Source organism: Microtus oregoni, unplaced genomic scaffold, assembly GCF_018167655.1.
Source record: "Microtus oregoni isolate MIOR12 unplaced genomic scaffold, Mior012 000002F_ref0000024, whole genome shotgun sequence".
NCBI classification, from domain to species: Eukaryota; Metazoa; Chordata; class Mammalia; order Rodentia; family Cricetidae; genus Microtus; species Microtus oregoni.
The window spans coordinates 54,201,429-54,220,539 of NW_024543061.1; the positions used below are offsets into that span (position 1 = coordinate 54,201,429).

At 49.1% G+C, this 19,111-nt stretch overlaps 1 protein-coding gene across 7 annotated transcripts; it reads left to right on the forward strand.

Annotated features, from left to right (window-relative positions):
* Window positions 1-797: 797 nt before the first annotated feature.
* On the forward strand, window positions 798-18,893 carry Brpf1 (bromodomain and PHD finger containing 1). 7 transcript variants are annotated; one of them, XM_041637719.1, is made up of 14 exons: window positions 803-1,156; window positions 3,019-3,624; window positions 7,673-8,632; window positions 10,054-10,216; window positions 10,579-10,710; window positions 11,062-11,208; window positions 11,911-12,220; window positions 12,549-12,866; window positions 13,177-13,461; window positions 13,935-14,082; window positions 15,474-15,610; window positions 15,713-15,831; window positions 16,159-16,313; window positions 18,032-18,893. In XM_041637719.1, the coding sequence occupies exons 2-14, from the start codon at window positions 3,029-3,031 to the stop codon at window positions 18,213-18,215; spliced, it is 3,654 nt and encodes a 1,217-aa protein (XP_041493653.1). In that variant the 5' UTR covers window positions 803-1,156; window positions 3,019-3,028; the 3' UTR covers window positions 18,216-18,893. The 7 variants fall into 7 exon arrangements, with proteins under 7 accessions (XP_041493679.1, XP_041493686.1, XP_041493634.1 ...); XM_041637710.1 differs by having other exon boundaries at window positions 804-1,156; window positions 12,546-12,866; XM_041637736.1 differs by having other exon boundaries at window positions 804-1,156; window positions 11,062-11,190.
* Window positions 18,894-19,111: the final 218 nt, after the last annotated feature.

A 19,111-nucleotide genomic window follows, 5' to 3' on the forward strand; every position in this document is an offset into this window, starting at 1 on the left:
GCCACGCCTTCCCTCCGCCTCGTCCCCTTTCCGTGCCACACTACGTCTGTAGCCCCGCCCCTTGCTTCCCTAAGTCCCGCCCTTTCACCGTAGCTTTGTAGGGGGTTCCTTCCCAGTCCTATCTTCATCCCTGATTCAGCTCCACCTTTCAAGCTCACCCAAATCTCCGCCCTTTTTTTCTTGGGACCCTCAGGCCCACTCTTCCGGCTGCCGCCGCCGCATCAAGGCGCCGCTTTCCGATGGCTCCGCCTCCTGGACACAAGCCCCACCCATGCCGGCCTATTCTTCCCGCCCCGCCCCGCCCCGCCCCTGCCCATAACTGCAGGCCCCTGCGGCTTCGGCGGCGTCCCTCGGGCTCCGAGCCCTGCCCCCAGCTCCGCCTCGCCCTGCGCGCCCGCCCCGCCCCGTCGCCTTCCTCAGAGACCAAGGCCAGGTCCCTACCGCAGCCGTCGCGCCAGCAGGAGGGAGGGAGCAGGAGGCGGTGGCCGAGGGGGAGGGGAGAAGGGCGGGCTCCTCACACCCAGCCTCGCGCTCCCCGTTCGCGTTCGCAGATTCGCCACAAACGGCCCGAGGACCCCCCCCCCCCCTCGCTCTCCACACTGTGACTTCAGTTTCCAGAAACTCCCCCTCGAACATGAAGGCACTCCCGGGACCTATGCGCTATTCAGACGACTTTTCCAGACCCATAAGATGGTCGCTTCCGCCTCAGCGGACCGGCGGGGAGTCGTGGCGAAAGTGCGTCTTTGCAGCGCCACGGGGCCGCGTTTACCCTGGCGGACGCCGTCGCCGTCGCTGCTGCTGCCGCCGCTGCCACAGCCTTTGCCGCCACAGTCCCGCTGCCGCTGTTCCTGTGCCGCCTCCGGGAACCCCCTTATTGTCCCGGTGGCACCGGGTTCCAAGTCCAGAAGACCCCAGAGCTTGGGAAACGCGAGGGTGCTTTCGGAATTGCGATACTGGGGCGCCGGCGGGACCGGGAGCGGCAGGGGTCAGCGCGGGAAGCCGGGCCAGAGCGTGCGGGGCAGGAGCCGGGGTGCCCAGCTCCGCGTCCCGGAGTTCGGGTTTCCCCTTCCCGGACCGTCTTCCCCGCCGGCCTCCCCGCGCTGGGTCGGAGCCCCGGCGGGCGCCCCCGGCGATGAGCCCGGACTGGAGGTGGCCGGTGAGTGCGGGCCGGGTCCGGGCGGCAGTAGCAGTGGAGAAGGGGCCACCTTGGCGAGGCGCGCTAAGCACCTTCTGGACCCCTCGGGCGGGGAGAATTGACAGGTCATTCGTTCGCGGCTAGCGTCCGCGGCGACAGTGTGTGTCCTTTGAGTCTGCCTGGGCCAGCGGCAAGAGGGAAACCTTGTTTGACTTGTTACACTTTGACGAAAAGGAAGCGGCGCAGCATCCGGGAGACCCGGCTCCGCACCACGGCCCTGGTCCCACCCCTTGTCCCCTGCTTCCTTCAGCTCCTGCAGTTCCCGGGAGTAGAAGCTTCCTTCATACCTCTGGGCCCAGGGCTTTTAGAACTAAGTTCTGGTCACACCTTTGTGCCTCTGACACCAGGTCCCTGGGGACACTGTGCCAGTTTGGGAACCAGGCCAGCAAAGCCAGAGCGGCAGCGTTCACCAGGGACCCGGCTTGGAAAGAGTTGAGCTTGTTTGTGCCTGTAATTGCTTTAGTGTTTAAAGGTACAGCAGCAGGTAGGAAATAGAAGTGAGTTGGAGTTGAACGTGAAGCTTGACTGACTTGGAAGTCAGAGGCTTTCGACAGAGGGACTAACCTCAAGAGGAGAGGCTGAGAGTCAGTGTTTTTCAGGGAGGTCAGGCAGGCTTTGCATTGGTGGTCCCAAGCACCCTAGTTCAACTAACTCATCCTAAGAGAAATTGGGGCAGTGACTGACTAAGCTGGGCTCTCTGGGGTTTGGTGCCATCTGCTGTCTCTACTCACCCAGAAACATCAGGGTGGGGGAGGGTTAGCCCTTGGAGAACCCTGGAACATAAAGCCTAGATTTTTGTGTTCCCGTTTGTGCCCTTAGGGCCTGGCACTTGGTAGGCCCTGAGTTAATGTTGCATGAATATGTAAATGAGGCAATAAGTGTAGCCTGTGCTATTTTCCCTGGGTAAATGACTGTTATCTCATGGTTCCTTCCTATATCCCCCCCAACCCAGCTCCAGGACTAGGATGAGGAACCCTGTAAAGACCTCAGCAACACACTGATGATGCAGTCCGGTGGTTTCTGTGGGAAGCCAGGACTCATCATTGGCAATTTACATATAGGCAATTTTTATCCTTGCGATTTGGTGGTCTTCTCATTCAGTTATTCATTCAACATGATTTTCATTTATTTGCCAAGGCTTGAGAGTTCAGTCAGTGCTTGCTAGAAACTGGGGATTTAGAAATAGATAGGTCTGGTGTCTACTGAAGATCTCTGAGTAGACTGGGAGAAGATAGAACTGGAAAATGTCACACTGGAGGTGAGACTAGAAGGCTCTGGGAATAATTTTTCCATGCAAGCGTCAAAGAAGCCATAATAAAAGTATCATTTGAACTAGGTTTTGAAGAATCTGTGGGAGCCAAGCAATCAGCATTCCTAATAAAGAGAGATTATAACACCTTTGCACCTTGAGAGATTATACCATTCAGGGAATGGTAGGCCGCTGTGCGTGTAGACAATTACAGCTTCTGAGAAGAATCCAGAAAGGAAGACTAGAGCCAAATAGTGAAAGGAATCCCTTGAATGTTATCCTAAGAAGGTGGCGCAACGAGAGCTTTTAGTTGTGTCACTGGTAGAAGATCACTCTTGTCATTTTATGTGAGACTTGCCTAAAAGAATTGAGACATAGGCAGGATGACCAAGCAGTAGGTTTTGAGGACCTGTGCCAAGACCTTGGTAAAGGAACTGGCAACTTGGAGATGCTCTAAAGAGAGGCTGGCCAGGACATGTGACCTTGTGAGAAGGGAAACTGGAGAAAGTGGGTTGTATGGTACAGAGACTGAAAGCTCTTGTCAGGCCTGTGCTAACTGATCTGTATATTCCAGATGTGACAGCATGGGGGTAGACTTTGATGTGAAGACCTTCTGCCACAACTTGAGGGCAACTAAGCCACCATATGAATGCCCTGTGGAGACCTGCCGCAAGGTTTACAAGAGTTACAGTGGTATTGAGTACCACCTATACCACTATGACCACGACAGCCCACCACCACCACAGCAGACTCCACTGCGCAAGCACAAAAAGAAAGGGCGTCAGTCACGACCAGCCAATAAGCAGTCACCCAGCCCCTCTGAGGTCTCACAGTCACCAGGCCGAGAGGTGATGAGTTATGCTCAGGCCCAGCGCATGGTAGAGGTGGACCTGCATGGCCGTGTCCACCGCATCAGCATCTTTGACAACCTGGATGTGGTATCAGAGGATGAGGAAGCCCCTGAGGAGGCCCCAGAGAATAGCAGCAACAAAGAGAACACCGAGACACCCACGGCTACACCTAAATCAGGCAAGCATAAGAACAAGGAGAAACGCAAGGACTCCAACCATCACCACCACAGTGCTCCTGCCAGTGCTGCTCCCAAACTGCCTGAGGTGGTGTATCGAGAGCTGGAGCAAGACACCCCTGATGCACCACCCCGGCCCACTTCCTACTACCGGTAAGGACACTACACCCTCCTAGAGAGGTGACGGTCTGATAGGGAACAGCAGGGTGAAGGACAGCACTAGCCGTGCAAAGGGAGTGTGAACTGATTGCAGCACTATAGGTCCTGTGTTCATGCTTTATAGCCACCTCGCCCCTCTTTTTTTGTTTTTTGTTTTTTGTTTTTTTTTTAATTAAGGTTTGGTTTGAGGGGGTTGTTAGTTTTGGTCTTTTGAGACAGGGTTTATCTCTGTAACAGTCATTCATGGCTGTTCTGAAACTTACTATGTAAACTAGGCTGGCCTCAAACCAACAGAGATCCACCTGCCTCTACCTCCCAAATGCTGGGGTTAAAGGCATGTGCCACCACTGCCTGGCTTGTTTTTTGTTTTTTGTGATTTGTTTTTGAGATGGCCTCACTGTTTCTCTGACTGCCTGGAACTCACTGTAGCTCAGGCTGACCTTGAGCTGACAAGTGAGCCACTCACCTTTTACCTTCTGAATGTTGTATGACATTGCACCAGCTATAGCCACCTCTTTATTCCCAGAACTCTCTCAAGCAGTCATTGTTCTCATTTTAGAAAGTACCAGGCCTGTCAAAAGTCACTTGCTAGAAATCTCTGAGCTGAGGTTGAGACAAGTCCTCCGAGCCTCAAAGCCACACTGTTCTCCTACACCCAACATCCCAGCTCTGATTTCTGACCCTTTTTACTTTTTCACTGCATGGCCATGGCCTGGTGTTCTAGAAACCTATCTGCAGAGCAGGTGCAGTGTTCCTCTCTAGGGCAGAAGACATTGGCTCAGAAGGTCCTAAATGCAGGTGATAAATCTGTGATGAAATGTTCTGTTACTGCTACTTGTCCTTTATCAGCTTTGTGAGCAGTGTTTCCACTGTTGACATGGTACCTCGTCAGTGACTCTTTTGTTTATTTATTTATTTTTCTTTGGATTCCATTCCTTCTAAGGGCTAGTCTTAGTGGCTTCTATTGAAGTTGCAGACATTCTTAATTTTTTTACAAAAACCTTTTTTTATAAAAAAATAAGTAATTTTTTATTTGTGTGTCTACACATGCATTTTGCATCATAGCACCTGTGGAGGCTGGAGAACTACTTGTGGGGGTCAGTTCTCTCCTGCCATGCACTCTCTCCTACCTACCCACTTAACTGTCTTGCTAACCCTGAAATCACAGACAGACAAAATAAAGCTAATTCTTTTCTTTCTTTTTTTTTTTTCCCCCTTTTTTTGGTTTTTTTGAGCCAGGGTTTCTTCTGAATCTTTGGAGCCTGTCCTGGAACTCCCTCTGTAGACCAGGCTGGCCTCATACTCACAGAGATCTGCCTGCTCCTGCCTCCCAAGTACTAGGATTAAAGGTGTGTGCCACCACAGCCTGGCAAAGCTGATTCCTTTAACATGAGTAAAAAAAGATATGCAGTGGGTGGGCAGTGTGGTGGTGAACTATATATAGAAATCTCAGCCACAGGATGTAAAGAAAACCAAGTGGAGTTCTGGCTCCCAAAGCCAGGAGAGCACTTTGTTCATTTGTCTTTATTGTAAAGGCTCTTATGTAAAAGCGGCTTTTGCTTTTGTAGTCCACTTGATATTACAGTGACTGGGAACACAGTGACTGTGTGTGTGTTACTTTTTTTTCCTTGTCCAAGTTTTAGTAAGTATTTTTCTCTCCTTTTGGCTGCGTTTTTCAACCCAGTTCCCTGCTCTATGATTTTCTACTCTTTCTCTTTTCTCTTAGAATTTACTACCATGCTTCTTCATCCCCAAACGTTTAGGCCCCTTTTGGGGCCTTCCTCTCCTCTAATGGCTCTTGGCATACATAATCTGTTCTCACAGGCAGTCTAGCCCAGCTTACTCAGCTTCTACTCTTCCCACCCCCCACAGTCACTTTTCTCTAGAGAAGCAGTTTTCAGCTGGTGTGCTGCAGTCAGTCGGGGTTATGTTGTGGTAATTATCATAGTTAGCAAAATTCCCTGTGTTTGGAAATGATTTACTTTTGCAAAAACTTAAGAAGGTCTGAGGTCGTCACTCTATTAATATTTTCTCTTGCTCAAATTCCAGTGCACTTCTTGAGGGGGAGGGAGAGGGTGGTTTGTCAGCTAGTGTGCCAAGAATTGTACTTGACACACAGCCCACCTATCTGTGCCACAGTTTGTAATCTGGGATCCTGTGGGAGTGTGTTATGTACCATCACATACTGTCATGTGTCATGGCAGAGGAACAGCCAAGACCTGATGTTTAAGAGAACTAGTCTAAGCCATAAAGCCATCTGGCTACCTCACACCAGCTCTGATCATACCTTTATTCTAGGAGCACAGGTTGAGCTCACCTTGGGTCAGAGGGAAAGGGCTAAGGGAGAAGCTGCCTCCTACACACATTTTAGTCTCTTTCCTCCCTGCCACCCCCAAAATGCCTTTCAATTGAACAACAGTGAGGACCTATTTCTGTACAGTGAATCAGACATGATCCCTGCCTCTGTCTAGAGAAGGAGTTAGGCACAAGCAGCTACAATTCAAGGCAAGGTGGGTTAGGGCTATATAAAAGCTAATAATAAATTGACATCTATTGAATATGTACTCCATGCGAAGCACTGTTCTAAGTGTTTCTATTTATTAACTTATTTCATGCTTATAACAGCAATGTCAGCATTACAACTCTATAGATAAGGAAACCAAGGCCCAGAGAGTTTAAGAGGTTAGGTCATAAACTGTCATACAGAGAGAGTAAATAACCCCAGAGCTTCTCTGCACCTGGCCTGCTTGGAGGTCCACTTTCCATGTTCTGCTAGAACATGCTGTGTGCCCCATGATTTAGCCACCTGACCCCCTTTAAATACAGGGTCTCATGTATCTAGGCTGGCCTCCAGTTCACCGTGTAGTATCTTTGAACTCTTGAGTGCTAGGATTTACAGCTATGCCATCATACCTGGTTTTATGGGGTGCCAGGGATTGAACCAGGACTTTGTGCATGTTAGGTAAGCACTCTACCAACTGAGTATATCTCCAGCTCCTTGGCTGTTCACTTTTTTAATATCATTAAAAGTTATCATTTACTGAATATAGCCCTCGATCTTTTATCAGTAAAGCTTTGATACAGGGCAGAGCAGTGCTTTCCTGAACGTGACCAAGTGGCAGAGACAAAGTTTAAAACCAGGTTTGTTAAAAGCCAAACTCCTGTTCTTCTCTTGTACTCTATAGTTGACAGTCCTAGAGTCTAGGTGGCCTAAGGCAGGGCAAGGTGGGTACCTGCTATATCACAGCCACTTAAGCCTGCTGGTCAGAGAGTGCCAAAGTGAATGTGAAAAAGCTGGGGATAGAGACAGGATGCCAGCTCTTGTCACTCCCTGGTGATAAGGCCTATCTGTAATAGGTTATTAACAATTTTTCTCAAAGCTTTACTTTCTTCATCTACAAATAAAGATGATAAGAACACTGATCTGCTAGCTGTAATGAGAACAGCTGTAACTTGGCATGGTGCCTGGCCCATAGTAAATGCCCAGTCAGTCCTTATCTTTCAAGGCTATCCAGAGAACAAACACAGTATGTAGCATTTGAGAGACCCCTAGCACCTTCTGAAAGAACATCCATGGTGTCTTTGGTACTTGTCAGCTTTGCGAAAACAGGCCTGTATTCATTTGCCATTGTTGTCCAAGGAACTGCCTTCCTCTGGCTGTACAATCCCTCATATTCCCCTGATGGGTCCTTACTGTTCCAACACTGGCCCTTTTAGGAGTCTTACTGAGCCTCTATACTTCATATGATGCCACAGTGTGAGTACTAGAGAGGTAGGCCTGTGTTTATAACCAAGCGTTAGGGCACTTTCTTACAAGTAAGCTGAGCAAGTTAACTTCCCCCACATTTAGGTTTCCTTTTCTGCAAGACAGAAATGATTATAGTATCTACAAATATGGGGATGAAATTGAGGACGAAGATGAAGGCTAGGATGAGACATGTGTACATGGGCAGAGGCTGAGTGCTTGGAGGCAAGCACAATGCTTTATCTGAAGGGAAAAGATATCAGCCATGTGATGTCAAACTACCTGTGTGCACTTCAGGTACATTGAGAAGTCTGCAGAAGAGCTGGATGAGGAAGTAGAATATGACATGGACGAGGAGGACTACATCTGGCTGGATATCATGAATGAGCGACGGAAGACAGAAGGTGTGAGTCCTATCCCACAGGAGATCTTTGAGTACCTAATGGACCGGTTGGAGAAGGAGTCTTACTTTGAGAGTCACAATAAAGGTGACCCCAATGCACTAGTGGATGAAGATGCCGTGTGCTGTATCTGCAATGACGGCGAATGCCAGAACAGCAATGTCATCCTTTTCTGTGACATGTGCAACTTGGCTGTGCATCAGGAGTGCTACGGTGTCCCCTATATCCCTGAGGGCCAGTGGCTGTGCCGCCGTTGCCTGCAGTCACCTTCTCGTGCAGTGGACTGTGCTCTGTGCCCCAATAAGGGTGGTGCCTTTAAGCAGACAGATGATGGCCGCTGGGCCCACGTTGTGTGTGCCTTGTGGATCCCTGAGGTCTGCTTTGCCAACACAGTCTTCCTAGAACCTATTGACAGCATTGAGCATATCCCACCAGCCCGCTGGAAGCTCACCTGCTACATTTGCAAACAGCGGGGCTCTGGAGCCTGCATCCAGTGCCACAAGGCCAACTGCTACACAGCCTTCCATGTGACATGTGCCCAGCAGGCTGGTCTTTACATGAAGATGGAACCTGTGCGGGAGACAGGTGCCAATGGCACCTCCTTTAGCGTCCGCAAGACAGCCTACTGTGACATCCACACACCCCCAGGTTCTGCTCGCCGCCTACCTGCCCTCTCCCACAGTGAGGGTGAGGAGGAGGAGGATGAAGAAGAAGATGAGGGTAAGAGCTGGAGCTCAGAGAAGGTCAAGAAGGCCAAGGCCAAGTCCCGGATTAAGATGAAGAAAGCTCGGAAGATCTTGGCAGAGAAGCGAGCAGCAGCACCTGTGGTGTCTGTACCCTGCATTCCGCCACACAGGTACATGTGCAGTGGGCAGGAAGGGGAGGGGAAAAGCCCTCAGAGGGATTGTGGGGCCTAAGTAGAGTAGCCTGCTTGCCTTCCATCAGAGCTGTGTGGAAGTGAGTCACCTACCTGACTTTTGCATTTGGAGCCAGAAACTCTGAACCTTTATCTGGTGGATAGAACATGTATTGAAGCTGTCCCCCTCCCCCCACTCGAGACTGGGTTTTTATGTACCTTTGAAGTCTGTCCAGGAACTTACTCTGTAGACCAGGCTGACCTCAAACTCACAGAGATCCACCTGCCTCTGTCTCCCAAGTATTGGGATTAAGCGTGTGCCCCTCTTTTTGATGGTGTGGTTTGTTAAGATGAAACAGCTGGTGCTGGAGAGATGGCTCAGTGGTTAAGAGCACTCGCTGCTCTTCCAGAGGTCTTGAGTTCAATTCCCATCAACCAAATGGTGGCTCACAACCATCTGTAATGATAGGTCGTGTCCTCTTCTGGCGTGCAGGCAGAACACTGTATACATAAATCTTTTAAAAAGTAAATAAATCTTTAAAAAAAAAGGATGGAAAAATGATCTTCCCATGAAAGAATCAATAAAAAGTGGAGAGGAGAAGGCTCAGAAAGTTGTGAAGGGACTGGGATGCAGCTCAGTTGTCAGATATGCTTGATATGCTTAGTATCCATAGAGATACTAAGGTATACCAACTGATACTGGGTTCAGTCCCCAGTACAGGAAAAAAAGTGGATGACATAAGCAACTTGATCATGTACCAGAGATGCTGCAGTGTCCTCCATGTTCTTAAGGGCCACCTTCCCCTACTGTAGACTATGCCCTGTGGAGTGCTGCTCAGTCAGGCAATGATTGTCAATTGTTTTTAGCTGTCTTGTGTTGTCTGGTTGACTTCACCATAGGTTTCTATCCTTGTAATTTATCTTCACTTGATCTTAGCAAAAGGCCAACAAGCGAGGAGATACGTTATCTTCTCCACAGGCTCAGCCCCTGAGATCAGAGTCTAACTGTGCCTTGGGCTGCTGTGGCTGAGCAGACTTAGAAAGGCAGACTGATGTTGTTCTACCTAGTGCTGAGAGCTTGGTTTCCTCTCTGCTGTGTTGTGCCACTCAAGGCACTGTTGGTTATGCCGTAAGCCCCGAATTCCAAACTGCTCCTTCTCCTCCTCTTCTTCCTTCTTTTCTTTTTGAGATAGAATCTCTTGTAGTAGGCTGGGCTTGAACTCCATTTAGAGCCAAAGATTACCTTGAGCTTTTGGATCCTTTTGCCTCCACCTCCCGAGGCTGAGATTACAGGTGTGAGTTCTGTACCTGGCTTTCCAGACCTTTTTGATGAGTGTCATGGACCCCCACTTGTCCTCATTCAGGAGCTCTTACTAGCAGTCAAGACGTAGCAGGTTTTTTCTTTGTTCCCTGGTTTCCAGACTCAGTAAGATCACCAACCGCCTGACCATCCAGAGGAAGAGCCAGTTCATGCAGAGGCTACACAGCTACTGGACTCTGAAACGACAGTCACGGAATGGGGTCCCACTACTTCGGCGTCTGCAGACACACCTTCAGTCTCAGAGGAACTGTGATCAAGTCGGGGTACTGTGTCCAAATCCCTGTGGGCTGTGAAAACTAGTACCAAAAGGACAAGGACCAAAATTTGTAGTGATAGCCTTTAGCATCAAAGAGCTTAAGATTTTTCCACCTTTATATTAACCCCTAAAGCAGGCTCAGCGTGAAATCTATATACTACCAGGTTGGTGGAAAGGCATCATTCCTGTGTGTTCATTAACTCAACAAATATGCTGAGAATTATTTTGGTGCTAGACCTTGGTAACACATAGATGGAGGTGCTATTGATAAATTACTGGGCTTTCTCCTTGGACTTGCCCTGCTCTTGGCCTAGGTTTCTTGCTAGACTCTCCTGGCTCTCACCATCTTATGTCCCTTTACCTCCACAGAGAGATTCTGAAGATAAGAACTGGGCCCTCAAAGAACAGCTCAAGTCTTGGCAGCGGCTGCGGCATGACCTGGAGCGAGCTCGGCTGCTGGTGGAGTTGATCCGCAAGCGAGAGAAACTCAAAAGGGAGACGGTGAGTGCTCCTGGGCCAGTCCTGGTTCTCAAAGCAGAACACAGCTCTGGAGGAGGGAGAGTGTATGTCCCTGACTGGGAAGCACCAAAGCCCATACTGGCATTGAGTATCCCAGCACTATGTGCTTTTAGCCCTGTGGGAAGCTGAGTATCAAAGGAGATTGCACAGAATCCTAACCTCTGATCCAGGGAGCTCAGGCCAGGAGTTCAAGGAAGGGGGACCAAAGTAGATAGAGACAGCTGTCTTTCTTAGGGCCTGGATGAGAAAAACATGTTTCTAAGCCAGCAGGGACCATCTCCTCTGTTGAGGAACTGGCCAGGGCCTGACTGATCCAGCCTTTTTGTGTGCTAGATTAAGATCCAGCAGATTGCCATGGAAATGCAGCTGACCCCTTTCCTCATCCTCCTCCGAAAAACCTTGGAGCAGCTCCAAGAGAAGGACACAGGCAACATCTTCAGCGAGCCGGTCCCTCTGTCTGAGGTAACCGAATTGGACGAAGTAAGAATCCCTTCCCCTCACTCCAACTTCTTTCTCTTCTTCTCCCAGTTGGACCCCTGCTGCAGGTCTGGCCCAGGGACTAGGTGGGAACCTAGACATAAAGGGTTCGGTGGCTCTGGGGCAGGATGAACTAGAGCCATGCGTATCACCTGGGCTCCTGTCCTCATCACAACCCAAGAACTCAGAATGGGAGGCCATCTGCACTCCTCTCCCAGAGTCTGCCAGATGAATAATCACAAGGCAGGGAGATATTTTCAGGGTGCCCAGCCCTAGAATGGGAACTTTAAAAGGCTCAGAATCTAAAGAGCCAGCTCTGAAGCCCTAGGTTCACTTTTCTCTCTGAGGCAGCAGCCTACCACGAGCCTAATAATGAGTAGGAACAACAGCAGGAATACAACACTACAATTTTTAGCGAATTCTCATGGCCTTTTTTTTCCCCCCTATTAAAGCTGCCATGGTTCCAGGAAATAGATTTGCGTGCATTTTCATCACCTTTTTCCAGGAGAGGAAAATAAGGCCCAGAAAGGTTAACAGACTACTAAGGTCACACAGCTCAGGACTAGAACGTCCTTTGTACTACAAGCCTGCCTCTTAACTGTGGTGGGAGGAGGTTGCTAGATAGATTTCAGGGGTGGCTGTTAAGAGTAGGGTTTGGGAAAATAAGATCAGATCTCCACTTAGACACTTACCCTGCTCTCCCAGGTACCTGACTACCTAGACCACATCAAAAAGCCCATGGACTTTTTCACCATGAAGCAGAACTTGGAGGCTTATCGCTACTTGAATTTTGATGATTTTGAGGAGGACTTCAACCTCATTGTCAGCAACTGCCTAAAGTATAATGCCAAGGACACCATCTTCTACAGGGCAGCGGTGCGACTCCGTGAGCAGGGTGGCGCTGTACTCCGTCAGGCCCGGCGACAGGCAGAAAAAATGGGCATTGACTTTGAAACGGGCATGCATATCCCTCACAACTTGGCCGGAGAGGAGGCCCCACATCACACTGAAGATGGTGGGTGATGGATCAGTCATCTGCATGCATAGAGGCCAATGCCAGGAATGGACAGGTCTCCAAAAGTCCCTTCCTGGGGACAGGCAGTACAGGCAGAAAGCAGCTGGGCTGAGTAGCAGTGGGCTCTCCCCAGGAATGCTCCCCCAAGAAGCAAGACTGGGTGAATGGATAGCTGGGCCACCATTCTGCATATTTGTGCTGCCATTTTGTAGCTCTTCCTGGGAGAAGTCAATGGGAAGAGTGGGTTCCTGCTGCCTGCCCAGGTTCAAGGGGCCCAATGGGCTGCCCTGAGCCTGACCTTTCTCCCCCCAACTCTCCCTGGCAGCAGAGGAAGAACGGCTGGTCCTGCTGGAGAACCAGAAACACCTGCCAGTAGAAGAACAGCTAAAGTTGTTGCTAGAGCGGCTGGATGAAGTCAATGCCAGCAAGCAAAGTGTGGGCCGTTCCCGCCGTGCAAAAATGATCAAGAAAGAGATGACGGCATTGCGACGGAAACTTGCTCACCAGCGGGAAACTGGCCGGGATGGGCCTGAACGTCATGGCCCCTCCAACCGGGGCAGTCTGACACCCCACCCTGCAGCCTGTGATAAGGATGGACAGACAGACAGTGCCGCAGAAGAGAGCAGCAGCCAGGAGACAAGCAAAGGTCTGAACCCCATAGCAAGATGGACCCCAAAGCAAGTCAGACTTTGGCCCTGCAATATATACTCAGCCCTGCTGTTCCCTAGGCAGAAGTTCTTCCTGCATAAGTAGCTGAACTTTCTCCTTCATTTCCCAGTCAGGGGCCTCTTAGCTGCTCTCTGGCTGTTGGTATGAGTTGTTCTGAATCCCCATATCATCTCCCCAATTCTAGACATAGTAATGATCCTATATTCCCAGGGTGTTACCCTGGACATCTACCCTTCCTTTCATGTCAGGCCCCTCACCAACTCTCTTTCTCTCTTTCTCTGCTCCAGGCCTGGGTCCCAACATGTCCTCAACCCCCGCACATGAGGTGGGCAGGAGAACCTCAGTTCTGTTCTCCAAAAAGAACCCGAAGACAGCTGGACCGCCCAAGAGGCCGGGCCGGCCCCCCAAAAACCGGGAGAGCCAGATGACCCCCAGCCACGGAGGCAGTCCTGTGGGGCCCCCCCAGCTTCCCATCATGGGCTCCCTGCGTCAGCGCAAGCGGGGTAGGAGCCCCCGACCCAGTTCAAGCTCAGACAGCGACAGTGATAAGTCCACAGAAGACCCCCCAATGGGTGAGCCTCATCATCACCCAGCCCCTGCCCCAAGACAGTGAGCAGAGCTGCCATTCTTCCCAGCATACTTTGAGCTCTCCCTTCATTTCCCTGTAAAAGTCAGCTAGATAAAAGTCAGCTAGAAGGGTCCTTAGGAATCCTTTAATCCCATCCCCTCATCCTTCATTTGTGAAACTGACCCAGCCAGGTTCCCATCCAAGCCCTTCTTCCCCTTATCAGTTCACCTTTTCTCTTCTCTCCTTTTTTGGGGAACTTCCTGCCCTTTAAATCCATTGTATCTTTAGGCTAAGGGAAGTTGAAGGTCAGTGCAGAGCTTTGGCCTGCTATGGTAGAACTGCTTAGAGCTATCTCTGCTGGCCAAGGTTGGAGGAATTTTTCAGCCCAGAAAGAAAACCCAGACTCATTCCACCTTAACCCCCATGCTGGCTCTGATCTACATCTTTCTGACCAGTTGGTTCCTTCCCTCTTCCAAGACTTACCAGCCAATGGCTTCAGCAGTGGGAACCAGCCAGTGAAGAAGAGTTTCTTGGTGTACCGTAATGACTGCAACCTTCCCCGGAGCAGCTCAGACTCTGAGTCCAGCAGCAGCAGCAGCAGTAGTGCCGCCTCAGACCGGACCAGGTACTAGCCCTGCAGATGGGAGGCAATCTGCAGGATGCCTTTCCAGGTTCTCCCATGGGAGCTAGGTGGCAGCCATTTCAGTCCAAAGGAAGGAGTTCAAATCCAAGTGTCCCTATAAAATAAATCGGATAGATCAGTCACCCTAACAGAACAGAACACACCGTCTTAGGTTAAGCTGATGTTTTAGAGCAAACTGTGCCTTATAGCTAAGATTTGGCCTTCAGACATACTTTATTTTGGTCACTAAGATGTTTCTAATAACCGAATACAGGGCTGGAGAGATGGCTTAGCAGTTAAGAGTACTGGCTGCTCTTCCAGAGGACCCTTGTCTAATTCCCAGCATCTATACAGTGTACTGGAACTCCAGGGGGATCGGATACCATCTTCTGGCTTCCATTAGCATTGCGTACACATGATACAGACATACATGTAGACGAAATGCCTGTGCAGATAAAATCAATAAAAACTGGGGTGGGGATAGGATTAAATTTACTTAAAAGCAAAAAATGGAATCCACATAAAATTCTGTCTCTGTGTTCTCTTTAAAAATCAGAGGATCGGGTGCCGGAAAGATGGGTCAGTGGTTAAGAGTACTGCCTGCTCATCTAAAGGTCCTGAGTTCAATTCCCAGCAACCACATGGTGGCTCACAACCCTCTGTAATGAGATCTGGTGCCTTCCTCTAGCCTGCAAGCATGAATGTAGGCAGAATACTGTATACACAATAAATAAATAAATCTTTAAAAAAAAATCAAAGGATCCTTTCGGGTGGTGGTGGCACACACCTTTAATCCCAGCACTCAGGAGGCAGAGACAGGGGAATCTCTCTCTGTGAGTTTAAGGCTAGCCTGGTCTACAGAGTGAGATCTAGGACAGCCAGGGCTATTCAAAGAAACCCTATCTCAAAAAAGCAGGAAAGAACAATCAGAAAGCGCTGGGTGCGGTTGCTAATACCTATAACCCCACCACTTGGGAGGTTGAAGTAGGATTACTGCAAACTCAAGGTCACTAGGGTTATGGAATAAGTTCTGGGCCAGCCATGGCTACATGTAGCAAGACCCTGTCTCAAGGACTGGGGATGTAGCTCCTTGCTAGAACACTTGTCTAGCTTGTGTGAAGCCCTAGGATCGATCTCAAGTACTTCAGAACAATAAATTAAAATAGAAGATCTGGCAGCCCTTGTCGGCATTGCTTTTATAGACAGGCATGTTTTCCACTTGGTGACATTAGTCTGATTACTAGCCTAACCCTGAAGAGTGTGTTGAATTACAAACTTTATACAGTCTCTGCTTTTCAAAAGTCGCGATTTGAGTGCTTAACAAGGAGAGGTCCCCTGAGCCATGTAATTTTTCATTTTCCCCTCTGAGTTGTATTCTAATTGTCTTTCCATAGCACAACACCCTCAAAACAAGGCCGGGGCAAGCCCTCCTTCTCTCGGGGTACATTCCCAGAGGACAGCAGTGAAGATACCTCAGGCACTGAGAATGAGGCCTACTCCGTGGGCACTGGCCGCGGCGTGGGCCACAGCAGTAAGTACCCTCACCCAAAGTCAGGGGTGCTGGGGACCCAGTTTCAAGGCCTTGCCAGCCCCCCAGCTGCTGATCCACCTCCTCTCTCCCATTCCTGTGAAGTGGTAAGAAAGAGTCTGGGTCGTGGAGCTGGCTGGCTGTCAGAGGACGAGGACTCCCCATTGGATGCTCTGGACCTTGTGTGGGCCAAGTGCCGAGGTTATCCATCATATCCAGCTCTGGTAGGCCTATGGTTTCTCTTGTCCTTACCCCTGCTTTCCAGCCCTAGGACTTGGAATCATAAAGTGTAGCCTTGCCCTTTCCCTGCCAACTTACAGAGCACAGGGCTCCTTAGCAGGTTGACTGTTAGACAGATGTAGCCTGAGTACCCCAGAGAGATCCCAGTCAGTTTTCCATCTCTCCCTATCTTTTCTCTTGCCCCCAGGCTCTGAAATAATACAGCAAGGTCAACACTATGGCCCCAGTAACATATTCTTCAAATTCTTAGGTAGTGCTAGCTTTGGGGAGGAAGTGACCTAAACCAAACTGGGCTTGTATTATACTCTCAGATCATTGATCCAAAGATGCCCCGAGAAGGTATGTTCCATCATGGGGTTCCCATCCCTGTACCACCATTGGAGGTTCTAAAACTTGGGGAACAGATGACACAGGAAGCCCGAGAGCATCTCTACCTCGTTCTCTTCTTTGACAACAAACGAACCTGGTAAGGAAACAGGGGTGCATTTGGTGTGACTTAAAGCCACAGATATAAATACAACCATCTGTGATGTGGGGGCAGATTGTCAAGAGACTCAGCAACAGATTATTAAAAGTATTGGGCAGGGGGCACACTTAGAATAGCTCTAAGCAAAAGGGTGTGTTTGTCCTGAGCCTGATGGGCTGAGTGGGCAATAGCTGGCAAACAAGCTGTAACTAGAAGCTAAAGGACCATCAGTGACTGGCAAAGTTAGGGTGGCCCCCTGCTCATGCTCAGATGACTTCTAGACTTATTGTTCCCACTTCTTTATAGTAACAAGATGGGGAAAAAGCACACATAAACATTTTGGCTTTATACTCAGAAGGCAGAGGCAGGCAGATCTCTGAGTTCGAGGCCAGCCTAGTCTACAGAGTGAGTTCCAGGATAGCCAGGGCTACAGAGAGAAAACATGTCTCAAAAGACAAAAACAAAATTTTCGATTTTAGATCTCTCTTGTCAAATTTTTGTTAATTGCCTGCAGATAGTCTCCCTGAAACAGCTGGGACAGGATACCTCTTGAGACTTTTTGCACCCATAAAGTGCCCTGTAGAATTATACACTGTAGAATTAATATGTCTTCCCAGTGAGAAATCACTCCTCACACTTAAGAAATGAATAAAGGAAAATCTCTTTAACAATAGCATGCAACTGGTTCTGGCTCATGCACAAAAGGGAACCAGCTTCAAACAGAATATTTTACCAGCTTAAATAGGCTTTAGATTTATAACATTCCACATACGCTGTTATCCTTAAATCTCTTCCAAGTCATGACCCCACCCAGGTTACACTTTCAACAATTTAAAAAGAGGTAGGAGACTACAAGTCTGGCCACTTGGGCAAATGGGAGATTTATACAACAAAAAATTACCATAATTATTTAAGTACACCAATGTTGTTCTTTTCTGGATAGTTCCAACCCAGAGTCATCTTGCCTACTTGGCAGAATTATGCTTTTCCTGATAACAGGTTCACTTAATGGCACACCAGACATTAATGGTGGCTGTCACTTGCACTGCCACCTTACGATGCCCCTTAGAGGAATGTTCTTTGATATGGGAATGGGCCTAATGGCTGATTTTGCATCATTGTTGCCTCATTTTGTTCTGGAAATGGAGATTAATCTTGAGGAACCAACATTACCAGAAACATTTTCTCAGCAACTCTAGACTGCCATAATGGTATAAGAGTTTCCCTCTGAGACAGGGTTTCTCGGTAGCCAGGGATCCTGTCCTGGAACTTGCTTTCTAGACCAGCCTGGCCTTGAACTCACAGAGATCCGCGTGCCTCTTCCTCCCGAGTGCTGGGATTAAAGGTGTGCGCCACCACTGCCGGCTTTCCTACAGTTTCTAACGATGTCTGGTTAGTCCACTACTCACCTTCCAGTCAGTCATACTGGAGGCAGAACTAACTCCCTTAGCTAACTTCTACTTTGTGTAACTTAGTATTTCCTAGGCAAGTCTTTTAGTATCCTTTGTAGCATCAGTTTTATTACTTCAGGTTTCTCCCGTGTCAGTTATTCCCCCTACTATAACTGTTGACTGGGCTATTCTTTTCAATACACTACACAGTCCTTTGAGAGCAGAGATGCTGAGAATCAGGCATTTCTAAATGCATAGAGTGTGGAAGAGCTAGTACTTGTTCCCCCTGAAATCCATGCCTTATCTCATCTTCACCTTGTCTGACAGGCAATGGCTGCCCAGGACTAAACTCGTTCCTCTGGGTGTGAACCAGGATCTAGACAAAGAGAAGATGCTGGAGGGCCGCAAGTCCAACATCCGCAAGTCAGTGCAGATCGCCTACCACAGGGCTCTGCAGCACCGCAGCAAGGTGCAGGGTGAGCAGAGCAGCGAGACCAGCGATAGTGACTGATACTGTCAGAGCCCAGCTACAGTGCTCTGTGACCTCTCTCCTTCCCTTTGCTCACTGTCCTGGAGTGATGCCGCCCTCTGCACTGATTCATTCCTGGTCTTGGGGCCAGTCTCAGGGGAAGTTGGGTAGGGGAGGTCCCTCCTGCCCTGAGTGCAGCTGGACTGTACAAAACACTCCAAGGGCCCACGGCCACTCAGTGCAAGGAGAGGAGAGATCCCACAGGTCAAAAAGAGCTCAAGACCTCATGGTGTTGTGGGTCAGGGTGGTGGGAGACGGTTAGAATTACTGCATAAAACAGCCCATAACACCACCCCTACCTGCTTTGCCAGGGGAATTCATAACTGCCTAGAGGCCTGAGGCCCTTGCAGGTGGTAAGGTAAGCCAGCATTATCCCAGCCTAGCAGTGGGACAGATGTCTGTCTAGCCTAGAAGAGGGGCACTAGGTGACCCCTCCCCTGCTGCTGTAAATACTGTAATTATCGGAGAATTTAAATTATTCTCATTTGTAACTGCGTTTCCGGGTCGCGCCAGAGTCATTTGGTACTAAAAAAAGAGAAAAAGAAAAAAAAAAGAATGGAGCTTGTCTCTATGTCCTTTCTTTTTCCCCATAGAATCCTCCCTACCTTTCAAACTGGTTTATATTTATTTCAAAGGAAGAAAATATATTGATTCTTAGAAAATAAAGTCTACTTAGAATTCTTTTTTCTTGCCTTCTACCATGGCAGAAGGATTCAGAGGAAGAGATCATGGTTGGGATGTACTTGAGCTGACTATTGTGTGTGCTAATCATAAGACAACACATCAGCAAGCTAGGTATGGTGGCACAGTCCTGTAATCCCTGGATTTCAGGTGCTGAGGCAGGAGGATTATCATGAGTTCAAGCACGGGCAAAATAA

What these genes read in the sequence shown, in the direction of transcription:
- Brpf1 (XM_041637700.1), top strand. Translation starts at nt 3,029, where the DNA reads ATGGGGGTAGACTTTGATGTGAAGACCTTCTGCCACAACTTGAGGGCA. An exon ending in GGAACTGTGATCAAGTCGGG is followed by an intron (nt 10,217 to 10,578) that starts GTACTGTGTCCA and finishes TTACCTCCACAG; the next exon opens with AGAGATTCTGAAGATAAGAA. An exon ending in AGAAACTCAAAAGGGAGACG is followed by an intron (nt 10,711 to 11,061) that starts GTGAGTGCTCCT and finishes TTTGTGTGCTAG; the next exon opens with ATTAAGATCCAGCAGATTGC.